General features: G+C 27.4%; 3 protein-coding genes across 3 annotated transcripts; 1 reads left to right on the forward strand and 2 right to left on the reverse strand.

The window, feature by feature from the left end:
• Window positions 1–7,865, reverse strand: LOC103576938 (prostatic acid phosphatase). The gene is made up of 5 exons (XM_008557392.3): window positions 7,495–7,865; window positions 7,065–7,163; window positions 2,556–2,978; window positions 1,120–1,678; window positions 1–1,051 (listed from the first exon to the last, which is right to left on the reverse strand). The coding sequence occupies exons 1-5, from the start codon at window positions 7,597–7,599 to the stop codon at window positions 930–932; spliced, it is 1,308 nt and encodes a 435-aa protein (XP_008555614.1). The 5' UTR covers window positions 7,600–7,865; the 3' UTR covers window positions 1–929.
• A 968-nt stretch (window positions 7,866–8,833) lies between these two features.
• LOC103576941 (acyl-CoA-binding domain-containing protein 4) lies at window positions 8,834–18,183 on the reverse strand. The gene is made up of 5 exons (XM_014444186.2): window positions 17,713–18,183; window positions 13,392–13,748; window positions 13,156–13,307; window positions 11,831–12,190; window positions 8,834–10,735 (listed from the first exon to the last, which is right to left on the reverse strand). Exons 1-5 carry the CDS (start codon window positions 17,771–17,773, stop codon window positions 10,598–10,600), a joined length of 1,068 nt encoding a protein of 355 aa, XP_014299672.1. The 5' UTR covers window positions 17,774–18,183; the 3' UTR covers window positions 8,834–10,597.
• Window positions 10,665–22,549, forward strand: LOC103576939 (hypothetical protein). Its single transcript, XM_008557393.3, has 6 exons — window positions 10,665–10,717; window positions 18,832–19,080; window positions 20,159–20,286; window positions 20,420–20,610; window positions 21,741–22,014; window positions 22,080–22,549. Exons 2-6 carry the CDS (start codon window positions 18,842–18,844, stop codon window positions 22,328–22,330), a joined length of 1,083 nt encoding a protein of 360 aa, XP_008555615.1. The 5' UTR covers window positions 10,665–10,717; window positions 18,832–18,841; the 3' UTR covers window positions 22,331–22,549.
• The last annotated feature ends 1,080 nt before the right edge of the window (window positions 22,550–23,629 follow it).

A 23,629-nucleotide genomic window follows, 5' to 3' on the forward strand; every position in this document is an offset into this window, starting at 1 on the left:
TTGAAAATTCAAAAACGTGTATTTTAAATTCTATATGAAATTAGTAATGAAATTTCAAGCACAAATGGATGTGTTTATTGCGTTATATACAATGTTTTTAAAATTCAAACAATTTTTTTAACTGTGTAAACAGCGACATGTAAACTTTCCCTTCAAGTAATTAAATCTCAAGTAAATCTAATTTTTTTACAATAAATGTACTGTAAATTCCCTGTTTAGAAAATCTCATAGAATCCAGTAAATTCTCATAAATTATGATAAAGATATTATAAAAATGAATGAGTTCTATGAGAAGTACTATAGTTAAGTATAGGGTCTATACATACAGCGATAAGAATCTATCGGATTTTTTAAGCAGGGTTACGACATGTTGACAGTAAGTTTAGGGTAATTTGACTACATCATCGCGGTAATTTATCATAATATCGTAGTAATGTTACGGTAGATATACCGGAAGTTACGGCAGACCTACTGTAAGATCAGGCCCGCCAAGGATAATCATGAAATATTATTAGAATATTTGTAACTGGCTCAGCACCTACTGGCCAGGTTATAGATTTTCTCATGACCTGACTTTCTCTGGAATTCATATAATCAGGACATCAGTCATTCCCCTAATCAGGTGCTGTTTTGTAATCGGGTATACCGGGACAAATTTCTACCAGGGAATTCAATGATTTAGTTAACAATTTTTTGTAATATATTGTAAATAATTTAATAACTTTCTATGCATCTTAAAGGAAATATTAAAAATATATTTAATTTTAAAACATAGACACTGCGTCGGAATCGAACCCTCGACCTTCCGGTAGCGCAGTGTTCCAGAAAAATATTCTGTATTATAATTATATTATGCAAAAAAACATATACTACAACAATTAATTGATAATAAATATATAGTTTTTGTAATTAAAAAATTAAAAAGTCTTCTAAAGTGGTTCTGTTGAAAGACGCAAGTAATACTGATGGTAATTACGTTTATAATGCCAATAAAAAAATAATATCAGTACGATCATTATAGTAATCATCACTATTGTCGATATCAACACTCCTGAAAAAATAAAATAATTAATAACACAAAATATGAGTAACAAAATAAGCATTGCATATTTAACTTACCTAATACCATAGGAATGTTAACACCATTGTCAAAACTGCGGTAACCATTTTGATTAGAGCTTAAAATATTTTGATTATCTAATGAACCAATCAGACATTCTCTCTCAAGATCAGTCGGCACGACATCTTTAGTTAATCTAATGAAGTCATCAAGTGGACAAGATGGCGTACAACCTGGTAATGTTAACAGACTTGGCTCTCCGCTAGTATTTTTATAAGAAATCGTCACCAAAAATTCATTAATTAAATTTGTTCGTAATTCAATGAGAACTGTCGCCGCGTAAGGCGGACAGTGAGGATAAAATAAATTTAATGCCATCAATAAATTAGCTACAGTATCATCATGAGCGCTATACATCCATATTTTTCTATCAGGTGATAATTTGCCGTGCGATTTTAAAACCATGTGATCAGTCATTTCTCCTATCAGCAAACCTATTTTTAGTCGCTGCATTATTTTATTGTAGGCTGCTATTTTAAAACTAAAGTCTGCAAGCGGTTTCATTTTGTCTGGATACACTGATTTTGTCCAGTCGGGTAGTGTTTTATTGTATAAGGTCTGAAAAATGTATCAAATACTAATTTTGTGGGTATTTTTGTATCAAGTTGTGGACACGAGCCTTAGGTAAGTGGTATCAACACACTAAAGTGTTATTTATACAATAGTTCATGTAATACATGCTCAAAATAAACGGCGTTAAAATGCCTAATATCAGCCAATAAAATTTTCCATTAAACACTGATTAGTCGGGTGCAATATTTAATGTATATTATGTACACGAGTGCACGAAAAAACGCCATTTTATGCTAACAAGCAGTATCGTGATCAAGTATACTACGCAAGCGCAATCGATCTACGCATGCGTAGAATAAAGTGGTCGCTTTCTTTGGAAAAATTTTTCTTTTCACAAGTCAACGAGTCCTGATTTTCTATGAATTTTTTTAGACAGTGTCAAGTCCTGTTTTTCTACAGAATTTCTATAAAAATCCTTAGAAATCCTATAGAAATTATTGAATTCAACATTTTCTTTTTGATTTAAGTTTCACAGCCCGTAAGAAAGAAAGCCAATCTGTGACATAGACATCCAACTTGCCTAAAATAAATGTGCGCAGACACAGTGCGCATCGGAATCTGCGCACGCGCAAAAAAAAACATTTTTTCCGAAGAAAGCGACTAATAATTTAGCAAATGGCTTCAAATTTATATCAGGTGGGGATAGGACTCCGCCCATTTATAAATTTCATGTTTTCTATTCAAATTTAGTGGTTTAAAATATTTAAAATCATAATTACAACCAATCAGAAATGATTACCCTTTAAAATAAAAATATATAAGACCGAGTAGGCATTCAACGTCATAATTTTCATGCATGAACTACATAGACTATTGAAAATAACAACTTAAGATTTGAAAATTAATAATTTATGAAAATCACCTCAATATATAATGTATTGTAAAGATACTCAAGTTCTTTCAGCGAATCAATTTTTTTCCCCGCATTATGTGTTAAGTAATCATACAGCTTTGAATTCTGGTGGTTTATTCTTTTAAATATCTCTGATTCCATAAGTAATTTTAGTTCATGATCGTAACGTGGGCATTTTTTTTTACCAGCTAGCAAACTGTCCAGTTTCTCAGGTACCGTATGCACTGGTATCGGCATCCATTTCATGTTATCCCATCTCTGATTGCCTTTAGGTGGGTACAATCCAGCTAAATTTGATTCTGCTGACATTAATGTACGATCAACATCTGTACTACGTACATAAATATCATTAATCGAATAGTGATCTGATATCAGGTTACGGTACCGTGACCTTAGCCATTGACCTAATAATAAATGTTGATGCATTCCCGTCTAAAAAATATTCATATATACAATTGTACATTGAACTTTGCCGTTTATTTATATAACATAATCTATGATTCATTTCATTTCAAGGATATTATATTACTATCATTTATAAACTCATTATTTTAATGATAAATAATTTTTTTTTTCAAACTACTTTTATTTTCACGCCTCGAATAAATTGCTTCTGATATTTAAATAAAATAAACAATTATTCTGAATATTCTTTTAATATAGAGAATTTATTGTAAGTAAGGGGGGGGAAGGGTCTGAGATACAAAAAAAAAGAGGATATTTTTGTGATTTTTTTTTTTTCAGAGTACCTTCTTTATTAAAATATTTAAAATTTGTGACATTGTCAAACATCACCAAGAATATTCTGCTAAATTTTCATAAAAAAATATTGAAAAATAAGCCAGTGGTAGCGGGGAGAGACGAGTCATTAAAAAAAAAGTCTCCATGCCGTAGGCAAGATAACTCATGACTGCTTTATCTGAAATAAAAAATTCAAAAAGATTTCTTTGGTAGACAAGTTTATCTTGGATTTGAAAGAAGGAATAAACAAAATATTCATTTTTGAATTTTTAATAAAGGTGCAATGAAAAAACCATAATTTTTACAAAAAATTGCTCCTTTTGTTTAATTAAAAAATAAGTAGTTATTGAAAAAAAAATCTGGGCGTCGGTTGACCCTGCGGGCCAGTCCCAAAACTTCCCGCTGTTTTCGACCTCAAAGAGCTCGAAAACATTAGTGTAGATATATTTTCGAGCTCTTCGAGCTCGAAAATGCTATTACATGCAATTGTTTTTTTACGATCTTTTCAAGCTCTAACAAGTTACCTGTTATGCTGAAGTTTGAAAATTTAAGAATCAAAAATCATCAATGAAGCGGTTTTTAAAATTTAGTTCCTGATTATGTTCAGTAAAATAAGTGTATTGAGGCAGAAATCAATGTCAGAAATCAAAATCAAGATTTAAATAAGTTTTGACTCATGTAATAAACAATAAAATATGAAATATCCGATAAAAATATTAAAAACTAGGTTTTATCGATTTTTTTGTTGATAATATGATTTAAACTAAAAACCAAGTTCGATGACATTATATGATCAAAAGAAACCATAAAAAAGATGAGGTGGTATGATATCAGGCACATTTTAGTACGTTATATTATGATTTATCCGGAAAAAATAACATAAAATGTAGTTTTTTTAACTTTTCAACGCCGATATCTTTCGAACTAATCAATCGATTTTGATAGTTGACGTGGCAATCGACGCGTTTTATTGAGTACTAGAGCTGATTAGATTTTGAAGTCGATCGTACAAGTCGTTTTTGAGAAAACAATAAAAAACTAAAAAAATTTTTGTTTTTTTCGTAATTCGCAAATATTATCGAGTCTATTCGATCAAATAATCTGAAATTTTCAGGAAAGTTGATGGCCAACAAGCTCTTTCGATTGCCACCTCAACCATCCAAATCGATTCATTAGTTAAAAAGTTACAAACAGTTTACATACATACACACACACACACACACACACACACACACACACACACACACACACACACACACACACACACACACACACACACACACACACACACACACACACATACATACATACACACACTCGGACATCATTCTGAAAATAGTCAGAATAGCTTCCTAGGACCTCAAAAAGTCGACATCTGATGAAAACTCGATTTTCGAAAATCGGGGTGAAAACAATAACTTCCCGAAATTTTTGAAAATCGTCGATTTTCTTAGCGGGAAGATAAAAATCCTTCGTTCAAAACTAAGATAAACTTATGTACTGAAGAAATCTTTTTGGTTCTTTTATTTCAGGTGAAGCAGTCGTGAGTTATCCTGCCTACGGCATGGAGACTTGTTTTAAGGTGACTCGTCTCTACCTACTACCACTGGCTTATTGCACGTCTCAACGCGAAGCGGTTGAGTAGTGCTTTACTATCACTCTCTCAAGGTCAAGAAATTTTCTCGGCTTAAATAGCTTTTATCCGATCATTTTTGCACTTGGACTATTAAATGAGTTGACAAATATCAACAATCACAGTTTTCTATGACAGTAGATACTTTAAAAAACACTATTTTTTGTAAATAGTAACAAAACACCGGTTTGAAAAAATATTTCAGTGGAGGTCGGGTTGTCTGTATGTGCGGATAATGTATGTGGTCACGATAACGCCCAAAAAACTTCATTTTTTGAGTCAATTTTTTTTTCATTCGCTTCAGTATCATTCTGAGTAATAGCCTATTTAAAATTACTGTCTAATTTAATTAAAAAATGAATAAATTCATTAACAGCGAATAGTCTTTATATATATATAGATGTATATTAGGGTGTTCAAGTTATTGAAATCGTTTTGACTCAACTTCAACCTTGGAAAACTTTCGAAGGAGTGAATTTAGCAAAAAATGTTATAAGACCTTTCTTTTAGAACATTAAATTTCCTTCAAAAGTCTGTCATAGTCTTCTTTAGATATTTATTGATTCATCAGTTACAAAATTCAAAAGTAAAAATGTTAAATCGAAAAAATTTAGCAATTTATTAAGCTTAATTAATCGGAAACAGCTTGTCTGACGAAAATTTTCAATCAGACCTTTTTTGTAGGGAATTTAATTTTACATAAGAATAAGTGGAAATTAATTTTTTTTACCTCGATTTTTTAGCAGTTCTGACATAAAACATCAAATTATGAATTAAAATTAAAAATAGCGATGATAGACCTCTTTAAATTAATATTAAGGGCTCAAACTTTCATGAAATTTTTTTTTTGTCATTCTGAAAAATATTTTCGATATAGCTAAGAAAAAAAAAGTCAACTGTTTTGGCCCAGTCTAATACATATTTTTGTAAATAGTTTAATCTTTGGCCATACATGGGCGCTTCTGATCATCTCCGGTTTATCTTTTTTTATTTTTTTTTTGTGATGAATGAGCGTTGAGACGTGCACTTTTGGATTTTTCAAACTTTTTTTTAAATATTTATTTATGAAAATTCAGCTGTCAATTAAATTCTTATAAAAAATTTATATAAAAATCCGGCATATGTCTTCACATGAATTGAAAAAAAAACTGCACGTGGCAAAAAAAAAATTGCTGACTTTTTATTAAATTCAAGTCGACAATTTCCTGTCACTAATCAGTTAATTTTAGATCATCAAATAGTCAGCATTTTTTTTGCCGCGTGGACGTACGGTAGAAAAATAGCGCTAAGTCTCAAAATATACATTTTTATGACACATAGTTTAAAAATTTTTTTTTCCAAAAATTTGAGTATCAAATTTTTTCGTATCTTGCATTTGTGGTATCTTTTTTAACAAATGGATTTTTCATAAATTTAATAGACTTATGGAAATTATTTCACGTCTATATTAATCTTTAATATATTTTTGTCATTTATCATATTTTTCTGTAAATTTTCTTTTCAATGCGACCATAATTGTGACGAATTTGAAAACTTTAACTTTAGTATTATTGATTATAATACAAATAATATATAAATATATATAAAAAAATCTAAATATTTACTATAGTTCAGTTTCATAATTTTCAACAAAAATTTTCTTACAATCGATAATTTTCAGCTCTAAAATAATTATCAACTGTACTAATAAATTTAAAAAATCAAAATTTTACAAAGTTAATAACAATTGATATTATAACAATCATTAATAACAATAAATATTTATATATAATACTGAAATTTTTTGCTGTCAACTGATCCCATCGACATTCGGTTGAAAATTATTGAGATAAAAGTTTTCAAGATGATACTAAATGTTCAGAAAATTTTGATAAAACTGATGGATTAGATCAGTTCTCAGTTTGATTTAGTCTGTGTGATCACTTTTCGGGGATCAGTAATCATAGAACGTGGATATGATTACCACAAAAAATATTTTTTTTTTAATGTTTGCTACTTTCGGTATCATATTTTAATTATTAATTTTAACATTTGAATTAAAATATCGTTTTTAATAATAAATATAAATATGTGTATAAATAAATTAATAAATATGTATGAAGTATTTAAAATAAATAATAAATATATAAAAAATGATATCTTACAATTGTTAATTGGCCAAATGGTACAGGCCATTCTGATTCATTACCATGAGGATCATTCGGATAAGGTTTCACAGGTGTTCTGTCTCCATGTCTAAACAGCTGTAATAATATTCATATGTATACATATATATATATATATATAACAACAAGACATATAATTAATAACATATATAATAAGAAAAAATAAATTATTTAAATTACATATTCGTAATAAATTTATATTTTACTGAAGAAAAATAAAAAAAAAAAACTTTCAATTTCAAAACTGAAAGTAAAAGTTCCATAAAATTTAGGTTAGTAATTATTTTTAGAGGCCAACTGATAAATGTCAACTAATAATAACTTATAAATAAATATATTTCCATAAAAAAAAATTTTATAATTAATTAAGTTTGTAATTTTAAAAAAATTTTTTAAAAAAATTACTTACTATGTTTGTAAATACAATAGTTCCCAAGTCAGATGAATTATCATTGGTAGAAAATACCAAAACAATAAAACAACAATTTAAAATAATATTTATAATTAATTTCATATTTATTTATGTATCTAATAACACTTATTTTATTATTCTGTATTTAAATTTTTATCCAATGAAAGCTATCACCATTTGTTTTTTGTTCACTTTTATTTAAATATACTATCGATTTTATTTAAATGTAAATAGAAAAAAAAAGTTAATTATTTTTTTTGTTAGTTTATTATTAATTACAGAAGATTTAATTTTGTTATTATCTAAATTTAAAAATTTGAAATATATTTTTTTAATGTCATTGTAAATCTGACTTGAAATGGAATACACGCTAGTTTGTGTCACAATACCATATTTTAATTGGCTGACAATACGTCAATATATATACATATATATATATATATATATATTGTTGTTGTGTAGCCAACGGGTAATACAGTGCTCTCTATGACCATCTTACAGAGAATAAAAGAAACTAATTATCTTTATAAGCGGGATTTTTGAATACCTTATATATTTAAATATAACGTAGATAAATAGATATAAAGTAGTTATATAGAATTAGAGGATCCTCTACCAGACGTTAACTGCCATATCTTTATGACTATAATCCTCTTGTTGGCAAAACTTTCCCAAAATATTCATAAACAGTTAAGGGATTATTTTGCTGGGCCTAAGATGCAGACAATAGGGTGAGACCATGGCAGCGACACTCCCGGGGAAAATGAAGCTGTTGTGACGTCAAAATCTGCGTGGATTCGCTCTATTGAGAGGGGATGAAAGTGAAAGATGATGGGACCTAACAACAGCGTGCACAACCACCCTCGCTATTCTCACATCCCCCTTTCTCGTAACCGAAGAGAAGAATCACGGGAGAACGAAGGAGGACACTCTAAAATTTGGCATTCGTAATTTATTCATTCAGAGCCTAACAAGCATTTTTGAATATTGATTATTTTTAGAGAGTATAATTTTTATAAAGTACACGCAGTTTGTGAAAAGTATATGAATAAATATAATTGTTATTTTCCTCAATAAAACCATTAGTTTTATTTCGTTAAAAGTAAAACCTACAATAAAATATTTGTTTTAAATTCAAATTCAAATTATATTTCGCGCGCTGGCATGTAAAATATTCTCCGCGAGTTGAACGCCTCCAAGTTCCTAAGGGCGAATTAAAAGAACATCTTTTACTATAGTCAACCAGGCGGCTATACAACAATATATATATATATATATATATATATATATATATATATATATACATATATATATATATTCTATGCAAAACCAAACATTCACAAAGTTTTATCATAAGTTATTTGAAAAAAATAATAATAATTTTGATTATTCAACACATTAACATGCGATAAAAAAAAAAGCCATTCAGCAGCTGAAATGGAAGTAGATTTCTCATTATTTGATTATTTTAACCTCTCAAATAAACATTAATAACAAAATAAATTTTTTTTTGACGTTCTCATAGATTCTCGAGGTTATAAAACAAAGAAAATTGTCAGACAATTTAAAGTTAAATGCAAAAAATTAAAGAATTGAAATTAGAAAATTTAAAAAATGATCGGAATGGTAAGTTGAACAACAACAATTGAAGTTGAAGAGAATCAAATTATCTACGAATAAGAATACTATGTTTTTTACTATAGAATTAATAGTTAATACAAAATTAAATAAAATTATTTGAGTTGGAATTTCAATTATGATAGATCTAAGTGTCATACTTGAAATGAGTCGTATAAACACTGTCAATAAAACAAAATTTAATTTACACACTTGAATTGAGATATTTAGATTTTATGAGTGTTACACAGCAATAATATAAATTCAATCAATTTCATAAATTTACTAATAAATACAGTAGTTAGGATTCTATGGAATCTATTAAAAGTAGGAGAACCAATGCAATAGCAAAATTTCATTTAATGAGTCGTAAAATAAGAAATTTTATTGATCTAAACACATATATAGGCATGAAAATTAAAGCTTAATTTAAAAGCTTTCAGATAAAGTTTATAGGAAGTCGATACGTTATAACATTTAAAAACTATTGAAGAAAGAACAAGTAAAAATATGAATTTTTGACATTTTGAAAATTTTTGAATACTATAACTTCTAAACTAATCAACCGATTGAGCTCATTTTCAAACTCAACCCAATCTTTTTCCAATAGAATCAAATTGAACCTCAATCGAAAACTTGAAGTCATCTCAAAAACGTTCCTATCAAATTTTAATTTTCTCTATCGGAGTTATAATCCCGAACTTGTTGGTCATTTCCCTCAAACGAAATTATAAACTTTTTTTTTGTTTAATAAATTTCGAAAAAAAACAATTTAATTACTATTTAAAAATTTATTATCGATATACATCAAATATTTATTATAAATGAAATAATTAATAAAATTATAACCAACAGAATAAAAATAAATCCCATAGAACAAAAATTTAATTAAAAAGAACAAAAAAATTAAACAATAAAAATAATAACTTTTTTTTATATTACATAAGTATACTTAAAAAGAAAATAAAAGCGTGAGATATTTATTTATATATATAATTAAAGAACTAATAATGAAAAATATACGTGAATATTATAGTATTTGTTTTGTACAAGTTATCAAATTATTAGTAAACATTTAACGTCTGGTAGACAATTTATTAAATATTAATTTTTCTTTTGAAATTTATATTAATATATAATTTATAATTAAATATATTGGTTACCGTGTAAACTTACATTCCTCATTAGAGCTTTAGCGGCAACAATTTGAGCAACGAGGAACAATAATAATATTTAATTGTTTTATAATTTATCTCTCATTATATACAAATAATTATTGTTATATATAAATTTAACTTATAAAAGAAAAAATTTTTTTTACATAATTATTGATTTATATTTTTCATTCGTGTAAACAATTAATAACTTTATTACTTAGATGTCTTTTAAAATTTATAATAAACTATTTTTATCTATTTTAAATTTTATCGAGAAATAGTTTTATATAATAGACACATAAAATATTTATCGATTATAAATCTGATCAAATTCTTTGTTGGCGATAACGTCGGATTATATTTATTAAAAATTGAGCTGCAAACGGCCACAATACTATTATTGCTAAAAGTCTTGGTGAGCAATCAGATAGGGGCCACCATCTTGGGTAAATATTTGATTGTTCCTTCATAAATAAAATAAAATATTAATTACTCTAATTTTTATATAAATATTTATTGTAAGCAAGATATTTAGATTTGAAATCGGACATTAAAAAATATAATAAATAATGATTTTATGTTGAGTATGACAATGATAAGAATTTTAATAATTTTCGAAGATAATTGTCATGGAATCTAATAAAATTTGTGAATTTTAAATGAATATTGATTTGTTGATAATTAAAAAAATTAAAGCACAATTTTAAATGAAAATACAATTTGAGTATTTAAAAATATATGATCTATGTAATTAATCGAGTTGGATTTAAATTCAAAAAATTTTAAAATACAGTACTAACTTTTTTTTAAAAAACCTTAATTAGTTTTTGATAATTGCGAGTTTATTAAAGTCTTGCTATGAAATTTCGCGTATTTAAAAACTAATTACACATGAAAAAAAATAATTTTAAATTAAAATTCAGGTTTTCAAAATAACTATCAGCTTTAAAATTAATATTATTTAAAATTAATTGACTTATGGACAATAAAAAAAAATAATTTAAATGAAATAAAATAAAATACATTGTGATTTTAATTTTCATGACATTTATCACTTGTAAATTTAAAGTTATGTAAAAATAAAGTATATAAATAAGTTAATTTATAATAATATTTATATTTTATATTAATGACTGATTGAACTTGTCAATAACTTCAAGTAATTTCCTTTAAATTTCAAGGAAAATCTTTGACAGCGCATATATTTTTATTATCAACGAGTCTAGAATACCCTAGAATATTTTAAACTCTAAATATCTTAATAACTTTCAAGTTAAAAAAAAACTACAAGGCACCTTTTTTGTAGATAATTTAAAGCGCTACAAAAAAGGTCTCTTGCAATTTTTCTGATAACTCAATATTTACAAAGATATTCCTGACTCGAAAATATAAAATCTCATAAAAATAAAGTATATAAATAATTTATTTTATAACAATATTTATATTTCATATTTATGACTGATTTTAACTTTTATTCAAAAATGATAATTTTTTTTGTCCGATTCTAAAAACTGAATATTCCTCCAAGTATATAAATAAATATATATTAATATATTTACCGATTGTGGAGTCATTAATTGTAAATTTTGTCCTTCTAGACTCCTAACACGACCAGTTATCCTGTCTAAATCATTCTGTAAAGTTTGTAGTGTCTCGGCCATTTGATTGATAAGTTCATTTTTAATATCATCACTCAGGTCTCTGTCGGTTTTCTTATCTCTTGCTCTGCTACGATCTTGATTATTGTGTTTATCATTATTTATTAAATTATGCTTATCTTCTTTTTTATTATTAACGTGGCCATTTGTTAAATTTGATGGTAATGTTGCTGACTTAACTTGGTCCTGTATAATTTTTTTTGATTGTACATGTCCAGTGGAAGACTTTGATTCTTTGATTGATTTTTCTATTGGTGCTGACTGCAAATAATTTTATAGATTAACTCTTAATTAATTTTTATTTATGATAAAAATTTTTAATTCCATTTTGAATTCGTCACCGCAGTGGTTTTGGGTGAAATCAAATTTTAAAAAGAATTTTTTTGTAAAAAATTAAATTTTCCACCAAAAAAAAAAAAAAAAAAAAAAAAAAAAAAAAAACCGGGTAAGTCAGCGGAATTATTAGAAAACTTCGTATCATAAATTGAAAGTTGAATAAATATTGAAGTTGACGAAGTAAATTATTCTAAAAAGACTTCAATTTCTCTTTTAACTTTCAAGTAAAGTGTTTCCCATTAATTTTGCTGACATAACTCACGAGATGTTAACGTAAATAATTTAATTCTCTATGAAAATATTTTTTTATAATTTTTAATTAAATTTTTTACGATCAAAAATTGTTATTTTTTTCTTTAGATTTCTTTTCTTTTTTTTACTAACAAAGAAAGCAAATTTTTAATGCTTTAATTTTCTGTGTTAACGTTCTGAATTTCTGGTTTATTAAATAATTGTTTATTAATAAATAACAAAATTATAAACTGCAGCTAAAACGCTAGTTTTTTATTTTTGATCTACTCTTCACGCTCCCCTTGTGAAAAAAGTTGTTATGAAAATTATTCATCATAGATGTCTATTGTCCCTATTAGTCGCTAATATGACCAATCATCCCCATAGCAACCGTTGCCATGACAACCGTTTCCATAACAACCGTTACCATGACAACAACCTTCATAGCAACCGTTATCATGACAACAATCCCCATAGCAACCGTTGCCATGGCAACAACCTTCATAGTAACCGTTGCCACGACAACAGCCCCGTAGCAACCGTCGCCATGGCAACCGTTGGCATGACAACATTTTCCATAGCAACCGTCGCTATGACGACTATAAGCTGCATCATAACACCAACTTTTTTAGGACAGATACATATAATTAAAAATTAACCTCTAAAGTATCTTTAAATTCTTCATCTTCATCACCATCACTGTCAGGTGGTAACGGACTAGCACTATGACTGCTAGCTGGGCTTGTTTCCAAGCTACTAGTAATATGACGTGATGAATTTCGTACTCTTTGTGGTGATGTTTCTCTAGATCCTTAATTTTAAAAAATAAAATAAAATAAGACAATCAATTGATAGTTAAATTAAATTTTCTACTCAGTACTTGAAGCAGATTTACCTAATGGCGATCCAGATAATGGTGAACCGGGTTGAGATCGTATACGTTCGATAACTGGGCCGACGAGCAATTCTAAATCTTCAGCGGGTACACTTTCATAAAATGAATCTAAGCTTCCTAAAAAATTGGCTACATTATCAGTATAAGACATTGTCTCAACAATTTTTTTTAGCTCGTCAACGTAATTATTCATGGCCTCCTGACGACTCATGTTTCCTAGTTTCATCCAAGCATCCCATTTAGCTTTTTTTACGACTTCCCAAAACGCTGGTTTTGGCTGCTGGCATGCGCCTTTTGTTGCTTGTTTGTAGTAAGCATAAAAACGTAATTGTAATTCATGACTCGGTTGGTAAGCACCTAGAAATAAATATTACATTTCTATTTATGTAAATATTTTAGTTTTTTGTTTTAATAAATTAAATTATTTTTACTTTTACAATTTATTCAAGGTTACTTTTTTTAAATAATTTATGCAAAATATTTATGTATTTAATTGATAGGTGTACCTTAAAAAAAAAAAAAACTAGACAACGATCGTAATAAAAAATTGCATAAATTATATATTTTAATTATTACTATGACGTAAATTGTTCAATAATTATAATTATAGTTTACTTATAATTGAAAATTAATTAATTTTTTAATTAAATAAAGTATAAAATAGTTAATTCTTTAAAAGTATATCTAGTGATCGGTGTCGTCAGTTTTTAAAATTTGAATTTTTTGTATTTTGAGCTGTAAAATTTTTGTTTTGAAATTAACTTATGTTCAAGTTTTTTATTTTTTTTTTTATAGAATTTCGGGAAATGTTTCATTGTCCGATACAAAGTATAAAAATACTCTTAGACAAAAATTATTTCTATAAAAAAATCTAGCTTAGATTCCCATAAAGATTCCATGGCGTTTTCGGATGGATGCCCATATGGTTTCCTATGGAATTCAGCATAGATTCTTGAATGGATTTCCATAAGAATCCACACCATCCTAAATCTATGTGGGAGTCTATGCTGGATTTTTATGAGGATTTTTAAGATGATTTCCCGTAGGGATTCAAACCATGGCAAAGTCCACATGAGAATCTAGTGTGGATTCTTATGAGGATTTTCACAATGATTTTCAATGGGAATCCACATCAAAAATCCAAATGGGATCCTTGTTCTGATTCCTACGGGGATTTTTAAGATCATTTCCTATAGGAAACCACACCATGCAAAAATCTCTATAGGAATCTAGAATAGATTCTTATGTGAAAAAATCTCTTTGGGAATCTAGTATGGTTTCCTATGTGAATTTTTACAATAATTCCCATAAGAATTCGAACCATACAAAAATCAATATGTGCGAAAATCTCTATGGGAATCTAGTATAAATTCCTATGTGGATTTTTACAATGATTTCCTAAAAGAATTCGAACCATGCAAAAATCTATATGGGAAACTACTATGGATTCATATGTAGATTTTCATAATGGGAAATCCTATATGGGAAACTAGTTTAGATTTCTATGTCAATTTATACATGATTTACCATGTATATAAAATTTTTACATAGAAATCCAGATATCGAATGTCCTATTTGTATTTTTTGTATGGGAATCCCGTTACCCATAGTTTCCTATGTAGAATCCCTGTGTAGGAATCAGAGTATCTATAGTTTCCTATATGGGAATCCAGTTATCCATACTATCCCACATTGATTCCTATATAAATCTCTATACATTCTTTTGCTGATCTCCATGGTTCTTTATGTCCACCCATAGTTTCCCATATAGATTTCTATGGATTTCGATGTAATCCTACATGGATTATTTTGATTGGGATATTTATAAACTTTTTTTTTATAAAATTTTTTTATTTTTAGTTTTCAAACCCAATGAAAATTTTATATAATAATAAAAATTAAATTAATGTTTATGTTAAAAATCTTGGAAATTCTAAACAAATTACATTCTAGGCCTTGAATAATTTATTTTTAAATTACAAAATACTATAATTTAACATTTGTATGACGTAAAAATTAGGAACGATTCAATCTAGCGTTTCCTCCTTTCTTGGAAGTAAAATTACCTACAGTAATTATGCCGATATTATTTCTTACTCATGTTTGATTATAAATAGTAAAAAATGTAAATATTTGTTTATATATATATATATATATACATATATATATACAAACAAATTTATCTTTACTTTGTATAAGAATTATCATCAATTTTTTTTTGCGACTATCAAAATATTTATCATAAGTAAAGATATTTATTTTAATAAATCTTTGCATACTTTTTATTGCATAAAATCTTTTATTTATAAATTTGAAAAAATAAGTTTTATGATATGACTGACAAAATTTTTTCTAAAGGATAAAGTTTTATTTTTTCATTTAAAAATTAAAGACGTCAAATTTTTTTTTTTAAGCTCTTGTTTTATTCATAAATAAAACTAAAGAATAAAAAAAAAAAATAAATAAATACAAAAATAGAAAATATCAAAAATTTTAAATATATAAGATATTAAAGTTTAATATTCATATATTTAAACATCAATAATATGTTATGTAAATTGTCATATTTTTACGTTATCATGAACAGATAAAATTAATAAATTTATACTATTCTTTTTTTTTATCTACTGAAATAAAATTTTTAAAAAAATTTAAACGGTATCTGAAAATTGTTTAATTTTTTTTTTTTTTTTTTTTTCAAACCAAAAATTAACTAATTAATTGACATGCTTCATTGACATTCAACTGAACAAAAAAAAAATTAAAATTAAACCATGCAATTCAATTACTCTGAAGTAAGTAGAAATAATAACCCTATAAAAAATCCATGTGGGATTGCATGGAACACTCATAGAAATCCATAAAGAAAAGTATGGATTTATGTAAGAATTCATAGAAATTATCACAAGTGTATAGATTTATATAAAAATCCATGTAAGAAACCATGAGTATTTAGTTTTCTAAATTCCCCATATGGTTTCTATATAGAAGATCCCCATAGGAAACTGTTGATACGTGGAATTCCATATAGAAACTTGTATATATGGATTTCTTTGTCGAAAATTCATATAGGAATCTGAGTTTGTATATAAATAATTTCTATAGAATCTGTTGTATCTAGATTTCTATGTCTATCAAAAAAATCCGCGTGAGATTGCATGGGAATCCATATAGAAAAATATGAATTAATGTAAGAATCCATGGATATCTGGATTTTTATATGGGAAACTCTTGTAGGAAACCATGGGTACCTGAATTCCCATAAAGAAACTTGGATATATGCAGTTATTTATGGGAAATTCATATAGTATCTGAGTTTCTATATAAGTAATTTCTATAGAATCCGGAGTATCTGAATTTCTATGTCTTTCGTCTATTGATACGCGTATATTCATAGACCAGATTAATATTCCTATAAGAAACCATATGGAAACCCTAGGCTAGATTCCCATATGGATTTTTTTACAGAAAATTTTCCATCTCGTTCACGTCCAGAATATAAATATATAATAATATTTCACGGGTATTTTGGACAATAATTTGATAAATTAATAAAATCATTCATTTTTCAAAGGCCGTTTCGTCACTTTACTCTCGCGACTTTTTCCAGTCCTCAATCTGTGTCGATCATTAGTCAAATTAAAATAAAAATTTACGGACCACCTCTTACAAGACAAAATTAATTGCAGTGTTCCGATTTTTTTATACCAATTGTCAATTATTTTAATTAATTTACGAAATTAAACAATTAACTGAGTTTAGAAAATCATAGGTCTATAAAATTATACTTGAATTATAATAATAATAATAATAATAATAATAATAATAATAAAATATCAATACCTAAAAACAATTTTTTTGAAAGATGTGAAAGTGATAATTTATAAATAAGAAAGTTTAAGAGCGCGTTATTTTCCCTTTCAAATTCTCAATAAATTTTGTTTAATGTATTGGAACTTTTTATATAGTTTTTAATGAATGCACTATACATACATACATACATACATACATACACACATACACACATACATACATACACACATACATACATACACACGTCTATACATTCATAAATTCTTACATTGACACATATAAATTGTAATAAAATATAAAATAGAATATTCGAGTTTTTCTATATAAATTAATTAATGATTAATTTTTTTTTTAATTTAAATAAAAAAAAATTCCAATTAAAAATAAATACAAAAATTAAATTAAATATTTAAAAAATAATTAATGATGTCATTAAAATATATTGGACTTTGGATGATTAAAATTTAAATAAAAAAAAAAAAAAAGAATAATAATAAAAATAATTTACCATTTTTCGGTAGATTTCTAATAACATTGACAGCCGCATCGAATTTTTCCTCAGTCGTCATTATTAATTAATTATTAACAAATGTATCAACGTATATATCTATGTGTATATACACAATGACTTAACAAAAAATAAAATATATTTGGATAACAACAGACAATTAAAACATGAGAAACTAAAAAACAATTAACTCCTTTCACCACTCCTATATTTCTAACATTAAAACTGGGATAAAATAATAATGAATAAACAAAGTTAAAAAAAATATATATATGTATATTAATAAGTGAGAGTAAGCACTAAACCACATAAAACACACATTTAACTTTCAGACTTATACTTAGTACGTTGATAGCAATAATGACACGATAACTCGACGTACGTTTAAAGTTTAAAGATAAAAAAAAAACTTCTTTATTATTTATTTTAATTTTTTTATTTTATTGCAATTTCAATGCATCGATGCTATGATTGCTGATGTCTGTAGAATTCTTATATTTGACCAATCATATATATATGAAATATATCAACCAATCGCATGAAATTTCTACTCAACTTGCGCTGACCATTGGTTCAAATTTTCTGTCACTGCGCAGACTGCGTTCTAGTTTCTGCGTTCTTAAATTACGTTTATATATTTTTTATATAAAAATATGAGTTTATATTTATATATTTATACATAGTAATAATGTTTATATATAAATGCTAATATTTTATTACTAGTTAAGTATTTAAAATATATGATTTATATCTTATTACAAATGTCTGGTAATTTTTGAAGTTTAAATTTCCCGCGGTTTCTAAAATCAGAAATGGCGGATTGTAATCCACTTTTTGAGGTTATGAGGCATAAATATGCAATGAAATAAATTTACTGAGGTTCTAACGTGGGTTTGTTGTAATAAATTTAAAAGAAAAACATTATTATTAAGAAAAAATACAAATAAGTGAGTTATTATTTTTAATTTTTAAATATTTATCATATGTTTCAATTATAAATAAATTTTTTGGCGTTTAAAAAACATTGTTTTTAATAATTGCAATATCGGTACTCGGATAATTGAGTTGAATAATTAGATATGATTAAAAAAAAAACATCATTTTTGTTTTTATTTTCAGATTGACAAAAATGACGTCAATTGGAAGAGGTAGAGGTTGGGGTAAAACCCCGCAGGACAATGGACGACGACCTGGTAAACAGTTGGAACCAACACAGAACGTAAATGATGATGACAATGAGAATGATGATAATGATGACTGGATAGAGCGAATCAATAAACTTGACATTAATGATGTTGCCGGTATCAAGAGTCCCCAGAGTCCAGTTGCTAATTTAATAACGGTTAATACATCACCAGATGATATGCAGTGAGATTTTGATTATGTTTATTCATTATAAAATTAACATCTATAAACTACTCTGTCTAAAATTCCCATATGGTTTCTTATAGGAATATTAATCTGTTCTTTTAGTCATATACGCGTATCAATAGACGATAGACATAGAAATCCAGATACCCCTGATTTTATAGAAATTACTTATATAGAAACCTAAATTCCTATATGAATTTCCGACAAAGAAATCCAGATGTCAAGCTCCTATATGAGGATCCAGGTACCCACAGTTTCCTATATGGGTTTTCTACATAGAAATCCGGGTACTCAGTTTCCTACATAAAGTTCCTACATGGAAATCTAAATACACAGTTTCCTATGTGGATTTTCTATATAGGTATTCAGGTATCCATGGTTTCCTACATGGATTTTTTTATAAATCCATACTCATATTCCTATAGATTCTTACATAAATCCATACTTTTTATATGGATTTCTATGGGCCCCATGCAATCCTACATTAATTTTTTTGATAGAGTACACGCTGAAAATTTTATAGTAATGATTATTTTTAGATTGTGGTGAAATTCGTCTTTTTTATGGTACACACATTAATCACACAATTATAAATGTGTTGGCCCCCAATTTTGACTTCAGATTCGTATTCAGCGGTAAAAAATACGTCGGAAAATCTTTGTCGAATACCCAGCACAGACCACTTTTTTTATGGACCTGTGTTATTGTAATTTTAACTGTATATGTTAATATGAAAAATACGATGGTAATAGTTTCGAGTAATAAATCAATATATTGATAGATGCTACAAAAATACTAGCTATTAATATATCGTATGATAAATATCGCAAACAACAATAACATCTTTCACTATACATTAGTAGTAATATATTATCATGCGGTCGTTATCTTTTTAATTTTTCAGTGTAACAGACTGAAACACGATTTCAGACTGTGGTTGATGTCAGCCCTCACCTATGGTTCGAGCAGCCAACTTCACCCTGGTCTGAAATCATTTGGTTTCATCTCTTGTCACAATATACTATTTAGTTATTTATTATTCAACTAAATTGTAATAATAAATAATTTTTTTCAGGCATTTGGAGAAGGCATGTAAGAAAGCTATCAAAGATCGAGTTTTTGCAATGAAATTGGTGTTAGCGTTTTCGAACTCATCAAATGTTACCGCGCCATTTTTAGGATGTCTTCAACCTTATTATGAAGGTAACCAAAAATATTCATTGATTTTGAAAAAATAGTTTTACTTTTTTTTTACTTCGGAGTTAAAAGCAGCAGGAGTCTGGAATTTTCAAAATGTTTATTTATTGACAATATTAAAATTAAATTTTTTTTTTAGATCGTATGGAAATGTTGAAAAAAAATCGCCAACATTTTTTAAATCTTGTGTTTATTCTCGGCGAAGCATATCATCGGATAAGATATGGCAATGCAGTACCACCAAAAGTATTAGAATTACCTCTAATAGTCTGTTTAAAAATGTTATTAGAAATAGCCGGTGAGGAGGAAATTGAATTAGCAGCGACCGAGGTAATAAATCTTAATTTCACAAAACAATAATTTTATGTATTAAGATCATTCTAACCCCCCGATGACGAGGACACGACGTAATATGGTCGCGGTAGCTGAAGGCTAGGACCCATAGCGACGGGAGAATGACGGTGGGCTTAGCTAACTTAGGTCCCGATTCTTTCTGAACTAGTGGAGACTGCTGACAGTGGCTGTGCCCCGCGACGTGTTTCCTTGGACTCGGGGCGGGGAATCTCTCCTTCACCTATCAACTCACACACAATAGTATTTACAAAAGTTAAGTTATAAATAGTTGTCGGAGAGGACAGTAGGCTTGATAAGTTTGTTGTTAGGTGGACTGACAAGAAGCGAGGCCTAATAATGATGATCACTAGAACCGCGAGCCTCTCCGATAACTATAAAAAGTGTCCTCAATGGTCCCGGGTAAAATGGCTAACACAAACTGTGTCCAGTAACAGCTTACTAAATTCAATTCAATTCAAGACCATTCTCAGACAATATCTCCCACTTTTTAAAAATATGCAATGACTTTCAATTGTCAACCGTATTAAAATTTAATTAATTGATTAATTTTTAAAAAATTCAAACTTTAATTGAAAAAACGTAGAAGTAATTTTTCCTAGGTATAGAATTTAAAAAAAATTGCTTACAGTTGACATTAGTTGGGAGTTAGACAAAATCAGTTGAATAAATTTTATTAAAATCTTCTCGCTCGGCATAAGTGTCATAAAAGCATCTTATTGGTATCATAAAGTTATTTAAAAAATCATGTCATCTTTCTGATATCATCAATTATGTCATCTTTCTGACATTCATACCAAGCGGGTTTATGTCAAAATTATAATTCGAATTTTCAAAGTCTGTAGACTAAAATTTATTTACCACATTTTCCTTTAACTCCTGGTTAAAAACAACTGTGTTTTTTTTTTAAATCTATATTTCAGCGAAATTATAACGACATCTTTTTTTCAATTAATATTTTAACTTTTCTTTTAATTAATTAATTAGTAAAATTTTAATGAGCTGATGACAGTTGAAGTCATAGGATATATTTTTAAAAATGTGGGGGGGGGGGGGGGGCGTTAGGTCTGAGAATGCCCTTAATGATAATAAAACTTTATTTATTTAAGATATCAATGAATGGACGAATGTTACAACTGAGAGCAGTGAGCGGTTTGTCAGAATTATTTATTTACGCACGAGAAGTTCTGGTAACCCGTAACATAAGCTCACGATCACGAGCGTTATTGTTATTAATAACAGACTTAACAAATCAAAATTTTATGCCGCTGTCTGGTGACTTGCAAAAGTTTTACGCTCAACAATTGGGACAGCAATTGCTCCTTGAAATGCAACAAAATTTAAAAGGTCTTCGGATAATAACTGATTTTCGTAAAAGAATTGGTAAAATATATAATTTATATCTGATTGATTATTTAATTTCAAATATATCTTTTTTAATATTTTAGACAATGATAACGATAACAAACAAAAAAACGATGATTTGCATGGAATATTGATGCAAGTACCGGGTAATCAACTGCAACAACCTCAACAATTACAGCCGCTACCATCACAAAATCAACGGCAAGAAATAAACCCACGTAATTATAAACCACGTGATAATAATAGCGGAGGAGCTGGAGCTGGACTGTTATTAAATTCGGTACCGCGAGCTATTCGTGGTTCTGGTGCTGCGACTGATTCAAGATTATCGTAATTTATAATTATAATAATTATTACTTACTTATAATTATTATTAATATTATAAGAAAATTTCTGTCTGTGGTTAATTCAATTGAATTAATCGTTATAATTATTGTTCATTAATCATCACTATTTAAATTTTATTTAATAGCTTAAGTAATTGTACATTATTTACATCTTTTATAATTTTTACAAAATGTAATTGACGATTTTAATTACTGACATATTTTTATGTTTTACTTTTTTTTTTTTTTTTTTTTTTTTTTTTTTTTTTTTAAATAATGGTGAATTATTTTTATGTACGATGACAACTGTCAATTTTTACACTTTAAATAAATAATTATTAAAAATAAATAATTAAATTATTATCTATATTATTAAGAGAATGATAAAATTTTTTTTCATGTTGGCCACATTTCTGGAAAACCTGGAAATATCAGGGAATTTTAAATATATTGGAAATTTCAGGGAATTTCATCACAACACTGGAAAAATTTTCACTTTCTTTCTTTCGACTAAAAAAATCCAAAATTTTAGTTTTCTGTCAAAACTGTTCAAAAAGTGGCGTGGCGTGAATGCGGTTGTAAACCATCTTGAAAAAAAATAGATAATAGTGAACGTCGTCGAGGATCGTAGTCTAAACTAATGACGAGGCATGAGACCCTGGACTCGATAACGTTTGCTAGGGTAACCTGAGATTTAACATCGAACGAATTATAATTTTATAAGTTATTGCACTACCGAGTCGAAATTTAAATCGTAGAATGTACTAGACGTTAAAAACGTAAATTCAACCTTTCAAGACGTTAAGAGCCATAAAAACGTATTTTAGACGTAGTTGACGTACGAAAACGTAAATGAGACTTTCGTAGTCGTATTTTCGATATTTCTCACAAGTCGTATTATTTGCAATTAACTGAAAATTTTCTTAAATAATCTAAATTTTGTTGCTTAAAATTAATTATATTAAATTTTCAGTTAATTGCAAATAACACGACTTGTGAGAAATATCGAAAATTTTCTATGAGATGAGTTAAAGGAAATAAAATGCTCTACAAAAAATGTTCTATAAAATTTTTCGATAAAGTTTATGGCTGCGTCAAAAAATTAAAAAAATGTAAAAGTTTAGCGTCAATCTAACTTTAACTTCGAATAATTTTTGAAGAAATAAAAATATCGAAAAATTATAAGAGACTTTTTTTATAGAGCGTCAAATTTCCCATAAGAACATGTATTGAACATTCAGAAGTAATGGTTCCACCGTGAGCTACAAAATTCGAAAGCTTAAAAAATAAGTTTCCCCATGTTATTT

This window comes from Microplitis demolitor, chromosome 2, assembly GCF_026212275.2.
Source record: "Microplitis demolitor isolate Queensland-Clemson2020A chromosome 2, iyMicDemo2.1a, whole genome shotgun sequence".
Classification (NCBI taxonomy): Eukaryota; Metazoa; Arthropoda; class Insecta; order Hymenoptera; family Braconidae; genus Microplitis; species Microplitis demolitor.

Excerpts from the sequence above, each read along its gene's own strand:
- LOC103576938 (XM_008557392.3), bottom strand. The coding sequence starts at position 7,599 with ATGAAATTAATTATAAATATTATTTTAAATTGTTGTTTTATTGTTTTG. Across the intron at positions 7,164-7,494 it reads CTATTGTATTTACAAACATA|CTGTTTAGACATGGAGACAG; the intron begins GTAAGTAATTTT and ends ATATTATTACAG. Across the intron at positions 1,052-1,119 it reads TAACATTCCTATGGTATTAG|GAGTGTTGATATCGACAATA; the intron begins GTAAGTTAAATA and ends TTATTTTTTCAG.
- LOC103576941 (XM_014444186.2), bottom strand. The coding sequence starts at position 17,773 with ATGACGACTGAGGAAAAATTCGATGCGGCTGTCAATGTTATTAGAAAT. Across the intron at positions 13,749-17,712 it reads TAGAAATCTACCGAAAAATG|GTGCTTACCAACCGAGTCAT; the intron begins GTAAATTATTTT and ends ATTTATTTCTAG. Across the intron at positions 13,308-13,391 it reads ATTATCTGGATCGCCATTAG|GATCTAGAGAAACATCACCA; the intron begins GTAAATCTGCTT and ends TTTAAAATTAAG.
- LOC103576939 (XM_008557393.3), top strand. The coding sequence starts at position 18,842 with ATGACGTCAATTGGAAGAGGTAGAGGTTGGGGTAAAACCCCGCAGGAC. Across the intron at positions 19,081-20,158 it reads ACATCACCAGATGATATGCA|GCATTTGGAGAAGGCATGTA; the intron begins GTGAGATTTTGA and ends AATTTTTTTCAG. Across the intron at positions 22,015-22,079 it reads TGATTTTCGTAAAAGAATTG|ACAATGATAACGATAACAAA; the intron begins GTAAAATATATA and ends TTAATATTTTAG.